The 10000-nt window shown below is 45.3% G+C and overlaps 1 protein-coding gene across 1 annotated transcript in view; it reads right to left on the bottom strand.

Annotated features, from left to right (window-relative positions):
- The window catches only part of LOC138864584 (uncharacterized), a gene marked incomplete at its 5' end in the record, with an annotated part of 52221 nt that extends 44721 nt beyond the window's left edge, over positions 1-7500 (bottom strand). The window contains 1 exon segment of the mRNA XM_070132385.1: positions 7404-7500. Within this exon segment, the coding sequence (XP_069988486.1) occupies positions 7404-7500 (97 nt within the window).
- Positions 7501-10000: the final 2500 nt, after the last annotated feature.

Below are 10000 nucleotides of genomic sequence, written 5' to 3'. Positions count from 1 at the left end.
TCTCTCCTCCTCCTCCCTCCTCCTCACCCACCCTCCCTCCTCCCTCCCTCCCTCCGTCCCTCCCTCCTTCCCTCCCTCCCTCCCTCTACCTGCTTACCCCCCTCCACCCCCTCCCCTGCCCCCGCCCCCCCTACCCAATTTGGTACCGGAATGAAAAATCCTCTTCATAGCGGCAGTCTGCGAAAATCCAATACAGGGACAAGTGGGGAGAGGGCTAAGGGAAGGAGGGGGAGCGAGGAGCGTGAGGGAGAGGGAGGGAGAGGGAGAGGGAGAGGGAGAGGGGAGGGAGAGGAAGAGGGATTGGGTGGGGGAAGGAAGGAGGAGAGAGGGAGAACGTGTGAGGACGAGTGGGGGAGAGGGCTAAGGGAAGGAGGGGGGAGCGAGGAGCGTGAGAGAGGGAGAGGAGATGGGAGAGGGGAGCCGAGGAGGAGGAGGGAATGCGAGGGAGAGGGGGAGGGGGGGAGGGAATGGGAGGGAGAGGGAATGGGAGAGGGAGGGAGAGAAATGGGAGGGGGAGGGGAGGGAAGAGGGAGTGGGAGGGGGAAGGAGAGGAAGAGGGAATGGGAGGGGGAGGGGGCGGGGAGACGGGGGAGGGAGGGAGGGAATACGGAGGGAGAGGGAGAGGGAGAGGGAGAGGGAATGGGAGGGGGAGGGAATGGGAGAGGGAGAGGGAGGGAGAGGGGCGGAGGAGAAATAACCAAATAAATGTAAGCATACCTACATGCACACACAAACACATACACACACATACGTACATACATGCATACATGAATTTATATATATATATATATATATATATATATATATATATATATATATATATATATATATATATATATCAAGGGAAAGGGTGAGACAATGTAAGAGAAAAGAACGAAAGAAAAAAGAGAGAAAAATAAGAGAGAAATGGGGGATAGGGAAAAGGGGAGGAGGAGAGGAGGAGGGGATGGGGAGGGGAGGGGGAGTGGGGGAGGGGGGGCAAAGCGAGGGCCCGTGACGGTAACTGATGTGTTCCATCCGTCCCCTTCTGCAGGAACGGCGCCACTACATTTATTCATTCTTGTTGACGGGTTGGGGAAGCTCCTCCCCTCCTCCCCCCTTCCCTGTCCCACTAGCTCTCTTCCCGAACGTGTTTTTTTTTTTTTATCTTTGTTCTGCCTGTCTGTTTGTTTGCTTGTCTCGCCTTCTGTCTCTTCGTCTTCTGCTTCCTTCTTTCTCCTCTTTTTTCTCCCTCCTTCCCTCGCCACCATTTCTCTCTTTTCTCTCTACCTCCACCCTCCCTCCCCTCTCTCTCCCCCTCCTTCTCCTTCCTCTCTCCCTCTCTCTTCCCTTCTTCTCTTTCTTTCTCTCTCTCTACCTCCTTCCCTCGCCCCCATTTCTCTCTTTTCTCTCTACCTCCCCCCTCCCCTCCCTCTCTCTCCCCCTCCCTCCCTCCATGTCTCCCTCTCTCTCCTCCCTCCCTCCCTCCCTCCATATCTCCCTCTCTCTCTCCCCTCCCTCCTTCCCTCCCTCCCTCCATATCTCCCTCTCTCTCCCCTCCCTCCATCCTTCCTTCCCTCCCTCCCTAACCCCTTTACACTCACGCCAACACCTATTATTATTTTTCCTTTCGCACAAACACATTTCCTTCATTTCCATACACATTTTTTCCTCTCCGGGGGAAACGAAATTGGGGAAGAAAAGAAGAAAGACAAAAGGCACAGGGATATGACAAGAAACATGTGAAGAGGATACACACATATGCAAATTAAGCTACAGGTGGAGGCACGTTCTCTATGGTCCTAGGTTGGCATCCACACTTATCTCTGTTCTTATCAAAATGCGGATAATTATCTACATTTGTCATCTACATTTCTCACACTTATCTCTGTTCTTATCAAAAGGCGGATAAATTATCTTACATTTGTCATCTACATTTCTTATCTTCTTTTAATGTCGTAATTATCATTATGATTTGCTATTATCATTGTTTGTGTTATTGTCATCATTACTGTTGTTATTGACGCGCTTTCTATTATTGTTACTACTATTATACTATCATTATTTCCATTGCTATCATTACCATCATTATCATCCTGGCTGTGATTATTACTGTTCGTTACTATAAATACTCTAATATCACTATTGTTAACATCTCCTTTATCATTATCATTTATAGTATTAAAATCACTACTGAAGTCGTTATAACTGTGACCAATATTATCTATCTTAATATCTACTTATTACTATTTCTCCCATTGTTATTTCAAATATTGTCATTATAATCATTATAAGCATTATCATTATCATTAGACACATTATCTTTTTAAACTTTAATTATCATCAGTGTACTTATCAAAATTATTACCACTGCTATCATCATAATAACAATAATGAAAATTCTTACTACTACTAGTATCACTATACTTATCATCATCATTACTACTATCACTATCATCGTCACTAACACGATCTTAATGGTGTTACAAACTTAAACAATTAAAATGGTAATCCGGAAAAAAGAAAATTAACGAAAACAATAATAAACAGATTAACAACAAAAGTACTGACAGTACAATGACATTACTTGAGGTCATAAGAGTTACAAACAACAATAACAGTCAGCAATCCCAGTCCACGAGAAAGACGAATGTAATTGTTTCACTCGCCACCCCCCCCCTCCCTATCTCCAACCCCAACGCCAAGCCCCTCCTCCTTCCCTCCAGGCCCCTCCCCTTCCTTCCAGGCCCCTCCCCTTCCCTCCAAGCCCCTACCCTTCCCTCCAAGCCCCTACCCTTCCCTCCAGGCCCCTCCCCTTCCCTCCAAACGCCTCCTCTTCCCTCCCAGGCCCCTCCCCTTCCCTCCAGGCCCTCTCCTTCCCTCCAGGCCCCACCCCTTCCCTCCAGGCCCCTCCCCTTCCCTCCAAGCCCCTCCCCTTCCCTCCAAGCCCCGCCCCCAGGCCCTGTCAACCCCCCGACCCCCAACATCAACACAACCTCCCCTCCCTCCTCCTCCTCCTCCTCTCCCGACACGACTTTCTGACATGTGCTTCCTTCTTCCCCTCCTCCTCCTCCTCCTTCTTCTCCCTGCCTCCCCTTTCCCCCTCTACAAGCCCTGAGCATGAGGGATTCTTGCCTCCATTTATGGGATTACCTCATTTGCATATGAACTCTCCCTTGATGCCGAGTTAAGTGATACGATATTCATCCTCTACAGGGGTGGAGGAGGGAGGGAGGGAAGGGAGGAGGAGGAGAGGGAAGGGAAGAGGAAGAGAGGAGGAGGGGAGGAAGAGAGGAGGGGGAGGAGTAAGAGGGGGAAGAGGGAGGGAGGGAAGGGAGGAGGAGAGGGAAAGAGGGGGAAGAGGGAGGGAGGGAAGGGAGGAAGGAGGAGAGGGAAGGGGGAAGGGAGGAAGAAAGGAAAGGAAGGAGAGGAGATGAAGAGGGGAAGAGGGAGGGAGGAAAAGGAGGAGGAAGGAGAGGAAGGGAAGAGGAAAGGAAGGAGGGTGGGGGAGGAGTAAGAGGGGAAGAGGGAGGGAGGGAAGGGAAGGGAGGGGAGGAAGTGAGCATAGAGAGGAGGGGAGGAAGAGAAGGGGGATGGGGAGGGAGGGAGGAGGGAGGAGACAGAGGTTATATGAGCAAGGGAAGAGCGCGGGAGGGGGGAGGGAGGGGGGGTCTTAGGAAGAGACAGGGAATCCACCTCGCATACAAGACTTACGATAATGTACTGCGTTGAGCTGTGAACGCATGTGGTAGGGAAGGGGTGGGGGAGGGTAAGAGAGGGGGAGGGGAGGGTAAGAGGGAAGAAAGGGAAGGAGGGGGTGAGGGCAGGGATTGGAGGGAGAGGAGAGGGCCAGTAGGGAGACTTATTTCACAGCTAGACTGTATCTTCAGGTTGAATCATGTTAGGAGAGAGGGCGGTGGGTGGGCGGGTGGGGTATGATGAGTGGAGAGGAGGAGGAGGGGGAGAGGAGGAGATGCAGGAAGGGAGAGGGAGAAGGAGGGAGGAGGAGGGAGAAGAAGAGGATGGGGAGAGGAGGAGATAGCGGCGAAGGAAAGGAGTGGAAGAAGAGGGACTGGAAGAGGAGGAGGAGAGAGAAAAGGAGGAGGAGGAGGGAGAAAAGGAGGATGAGGAGGAAGAGGATGAGGAGGCATAAGCGGATGATAAAATGAATGAGAAGGAAATAATGAAAAGGGATGGAAAAGGGAAAAAAAGAGAAGGCTGCAAAGACAGAATGAGAGAGACAAATCTAGGAAAAATGTAGGAAGAAAAAAAGAAAAGAAAAAAAGGAGGGAATACGAAAATAACAAAAATAACAAAAAGAAAAAAAATATATATATATAACTGACAAAAGTAAAAAGGAACAGAATGAAAATGAGATATCTGTAATTAACGTTTGGCAGAGTATCTTCATCAGACTCATATTTCAGATGAAGATGCAATATATGAGCGTTAATTACATACCAAAGTTAACTCAGACGGACTAATAGGGTTAATCAAGGTTAAGATGTTCCTCCCTCCTCACCTCCCACTTACAGGTAAATCACGGGATCCATAATTATTCTTAGGCAATTACAGAGTTATAACGTAGATGTGGAGCGTCACGGTAGAGGCCTTAGTAATAGACCCCCTCCTATTTCAGTACACACCAGTTCTCAATTACAAAATGGTTTCTACTTGGATAAGAAAATACCTAAATAAAGAGGAGGACCAAGTTAAAAGGCGATCTTTTACCTTCAGCTGTCTATACGCTGTTTCTTCTTAAAGGGACCCACCTCATAGTTTTGTAAGTGGTGGCAGCGGTGGGATGATAGCTATATAGGAAGCTACTATATAGAATATAAGATTAATGAAAAATGAAGAAATTGAGGAAATAATGAACAAGACAATGAAGTAAAAAAAAGTGAGAACGTAAGAATGAATAAAAAAGAAAGTTTAAATAAGTGAATAATAATAAAAAGCGTAAATGAAAAAAAAAATAATAATGAATGAAGACAATCTAGATTCCACTGGCTTTCCTCACTCCCCCCCCCCCCTTCTCCATGCAATTCTTTCCCGTTCCCGATGGTGGAGTCTGGCCTTGTGTGATATCAACTCTTGTCAGCTGATAACTCTGTGAACAAATGCTATCCTATTACCTCATGTTAAGGAATCGTGCTTGAAAAATAAAAAAAATATTCCATTTCAATTTTTTATCAAGATTTGATGAGAATCGTGTGTGTGTGTGTGACTATGTAAGTGTGTGTGTGTGTGTGTGTGTGTGTGTGTGTGTGTGTGTGTGTGTGTGTGTGTGTGTGTGTGTGTGTGTGTGTGTGTGTGTGCGACTGTGTGAGTGTGTGTTTGTATGTACACATCTACATGTTCGTACGTGCATGTGAATATAGTTACATAAAAATGTTTACACTGTCACATGTCTATAAATATGTATATATATGTACGTGTCTGTAAACGTAGAGAAAGGGAGAAAGCGATAACCCTCTGAAGTGCACCTCTGGCAATACCGCTTTATAGAGGTTAGGCGGAGGAGGGAAGGGGGGAAGGGGGAAGGGGGAAGGAAGGGAAGGGGGAGGGAGGAAGGTTCTGGGTCCTTCTAGCGTAATTTCTTCCCCAGTTTGATGACTCTTGTGATGGTGAGGATGTCAATATTAACTTTCTCTCTCTCTCTCTCTCTCTCTCTCTCTCCCTCCCTCTCTCTCTCTCTCTCTCTCTCTCTCTCTCTCTCTCCCAAAATATCCCCCTGAATAATACAAAAAAGAAAAACAACAAAAAATAAAAAAACAAAAAAACCAAAACAAATGAAACAAAAAAAATCAAAACACCAACCCCCCCCCCCCCAAAAAAAAAAGCCAGCTCTCTCAATCGCATCTTCCACCTCCTATTTTCTCTTCCTCTCCTCCCCAGATGACAAGAGTGTAATATCCACCGCTTCCACACAACCCACTTGACTCCTGTTGCAGTAAATACGTCAAGAAGTCGCTCCGAAATCTCGCGCACACTCGTGACGGCGAAGAGGCACGAAGCAAGAGGAAAGAGGAAAGAGGCAATAAGAAAGAGAGGAAAGAGAGACAATAGGAATGAGAGAAAAGAGAGGCAAGGGAAAAGAGAGGAAAGAGAGGTAAGGGGGATGAGAGGAAAGAGGAAAGGGAGGTAAGGGGAATGAGAGGAAAGAGGAAAGAGAGGTAAGGGGAAAGAGGTAAAGGGTAGGAGAGGAAAGAGAGGAAAGGGAAAAGAGAAGAAAGAGGAAAGAAAGGCAAGGGGAAGGAGAGGTAAGGGGAAAGAGAGACAATAGGGAAGAGAGGCAAGAGGAAAGAGGAGAGAGAAAAGAGAGGCAAGAGGAAAGAGGAGAGAGAAAAGAGAGGCAAGATGAAAGAGAGAGACAAGAGGACGAAGAGGGAACAAAGCGTGGTCGAGAGAGGAGGGGAGGCGACCAGTGACAAAGAGAGGATGGCTATATATGTACGGGTATATGTCTTCACATACACACGTACACACACACGAGCGTACACACATAAACTTAGACACACTCACACTCACACACACACACACACACACCCACACCCCCACACACACCCACCCCCCCACACCCACGCACCTACCCCACCCCCACCCCACCCACAACCCCCTACCCACACATACCTGCACACACCTACCCCCATCCCCACACCCCACCCCCACACCCCACACACCCACCCCCACACACCCACACCCACACACCCACACTTACAAGCCTGAACGTAGCTTCCTCGAAGTATGGCGCGCAACACCCGAGGTTAAACATCGCCACCGGGAGGGAATGGGCGGTGCAGGCGACACGACGCCCTCGCCAATATCGCTCTTGCAGTTTGTGAAAACAAGCAAACAAACAAATATACAGCAGATCAAAGGGGATTTTTTTTTTTTTTTTGGCGGAGAATTTTGTCGTAAAGTTTGCGACACAACCTGAGACCGCCCACGACACCTACACGAAGACGCACATGTGGAGACACGCACACTGCGACACGGACGTACACAAGTTTCCTCTCTTCTTCCTGCTTTCTCTCTCTCTCTCTCTCTCACACACACACACAAACACACACATACAAACATACACAAACACATACAAACACACACATACACGCACATATACATACAGACACACGCACACACACACACACACACACACACACACACACACACAGACACACACAGACACACACACAGATAATATATATATATATATATATATATATATATATATATATATATACATATATATACATATACATATACATATACACAAACAGAAACAGAAACACCTACATACACACTCACCACATTCCCCCCCTCCTACCTTTACACCTAACCCCCTCCCTGCCCCCCCAATCCCCATGACCCCTCCCATCCCCCTTAACCCCCCACCTCCCCCTGTCAGAAGTCAAAACACTCACCCTTCCATTGCTTTCTGCGGATCTCCCTTGACGGGGCTGTGGAGGCTGGGCGAGTGAAGACCTGCTTTGTACTCCAGTGTTGACGTCTTGGGCATGTCTGGAAGGAAAGGGAGGTGACGTCATTATAGATGGTCAATAGGGGGGAATGGATAAAAAGTAATGGAAGGAAAGGGAGATGACGTCATTAAATGTGGCCAATAGGGGGAAATGGATTAAAAAAGTAATGGAAGGAAAGGGGGATGGCGTCATTAAAGATGGCCAATAGGGGGGGGGATGGGGGGGAATGGATTAAAAAAAAGTAATGGTAGGAAAGGGGGTGATGACGTCATTAAAAATGGCCAATAGGGGGGTGGGGGAATGGATTAAAAAAGGAATGGAAGGAAAGGGGGGGGATGGCGTCATTAAAGATGGCCAATAGGGGGTGGAGATGGATTAAAAAAAAGGAATGGAAGGAAAGGGGGGATAGCGTCATTAAAGATGGCCAATAGGGGGTGAGGGAGATGGATTAAAAAAAGTAATGGAAGGAAAGTGGGGTGACGTCATTAAAAATGGCCAATAGGGGGGGGGGGAATGGGGGGAATGGATAAAAAAAAAGTAATGGAAGGAAAGGGGGTGATGACGTCATTAAAAATGGCCAATAGGGGGGGGGGTGAAATGGATTATATATTAATGGAAGGAAAGGGGGGGAATGACGGCATTAAAGATGGTCAAATAAGTATAAAAAAAATGGAATAATTAGTAAGGAACAATGATAAAAGGTTTATGGATTTGTTGGTCGTATTGGCAATAATAATGGGAAAGGGGATTGTATTAGTAATGATTATGACGATGATGATAATGATAATGATAATGATAATGATAATGATAATGATAATGATAATGACAAGGCCACAAGAATGGAAGTTCCTGTTTTGCGTTCGGCTAAAAATGAAAAATGAAGAGGCTGATTTTATTTATTAATTCTCTATTTCTAAAAGTATTTAAGGAAGAGAACAACAGCTTTCGAAGTAATCTAATCATCTTCTTAATTCTTATGGGTAATCATGACACTTTTCCTTCCGATTTACTAGTAAAAATATTATCTCTAAAAGTCTTATAAGTCATCAAATCACATTTTGTGGGAATAACAAAATCTATTGAAAATAACGAAAAAATTGGCGAGTGTTGTCTTTGATTCTCATGGCATAATATTAACAATGATAACTGAAGCAGTAATAATGATAATGATGATAGTAATGGTAATAATGATGATATTATATAATAATAAAAATAACAATAATAATGATAATAATAATAGTACTACTATTACTAATAATAATAACAACAATCCCTGGCCAACTCCCAGAGAAACCTCGTAAAAATAAAGAATCTTTTAAATCTATTTCCGAGTTACCACTAAAATCTTATCAACAGTGTGATGAGAGGGTAAAAAAAAAAAAATGTTCCAAAATACCCTAGTCTACCGTGAATATCTAAAAGAAAATGGAGGCAGCGTTCCCATTTTCTGTGAGGATTTTAATTTCATTCCGAATCCGAATTCTGATCCAGATCTACATCGAAATATAATTTGATTGGTTCCTGATCCTTGAGCTATCCATGCAGAGAGAGAGAGAGAGAGAGAGAGAGAGAGAGAGAGAGAGAGAGAGAGAGAGAGAGAGAGAGAGAGAGAGAGAGAGAGAGAGAGAGAGAGAGAGAGAGAAATGATGGTGAGAGAGAGAGAGAGAGAGAGAGAGAGAGAGAGAGAGAGAGAGAGAGAGAGAGAAATAGAAAAAGGGAGAGAGAGAGAGAGAAAAAAAAAGAGAAAGTGAGAAAGAGAGTCAGAGAGATCGAGCGAGAAAAAAAATCTGAGCGAACCTGAAAGAAAGAGAGCGAGAAAGAACGAGAGAGAAAGAAAGCGAGAAAGAGCGAGCGAGAGAAGAAGAAAGCGAGAGAACCTGAGAGAAAGAGAGCGAGAGAACGAGACACAAAGAGAGAGGGAGCGAAAGAGGGAGAGAACCCACACGGGATGGTAATTAAGCGGAAGACAAAACACATCCCCACCCCATAGCTCGGGTTAGATTAATTCCTTAAGAAGTTGCCTTAAGATTCTGTGAGTCAGAAGCCCCGTGTCTCACCAGATTTATTACATCCTCGGCAGCAACTTTGTTAATTATAGCTGCCGTCCATATTTTTTTTTTCTTTTTTTTTGTGCGGGAATGAATGGTATCATTTGCATACGGTTGTTACTTTGTACTGGTCCACGAACTTTTTTTTTCGGGTTTTGTTTTGCTTGTTTTTGGAATCCGTCTTTGTTGTTTTTTGGTTGATTTGTTGTTGTTGTTTTTTTGGGTTTGTTCTTGCATTGTTTTTTTTTTGTTTGTTTAGTTGTTTGGGTGATTTATTGTTGGAGTTATTAGGATGGAATTGTTGGAGTTATTAGGATGGATGTTAATTTTCATAATTAAAAGTACATACAGACTCTCTCTCTCTCTCTCTCTCTCTCTCTCTCTCTCTCTCTCTCTCTCTCTCTCTCTCTCTCTCTCTCTCTCACACACACACACACAACACACACACACACACACACACACACAACACACACACACACACACACACAAACA

Source organism: Penaeus vannamei, chromosome 17 (genome assembly GCF_042767895.1).
Source record: "Penaeus vannamei isolate JL-2024 chromosome 17, ASM4276789v1, whole genome shotgun sequence".
Lineage (NCBI taxonomy): Eukaryota > Metazoa > Arthropoda > Malacostraca > Decapoda > Penaeidae > Penaeus > Penaeus vannamei.
This window is presented reverse-complemented; position numbering and strand designations above follow the sequence as displayed.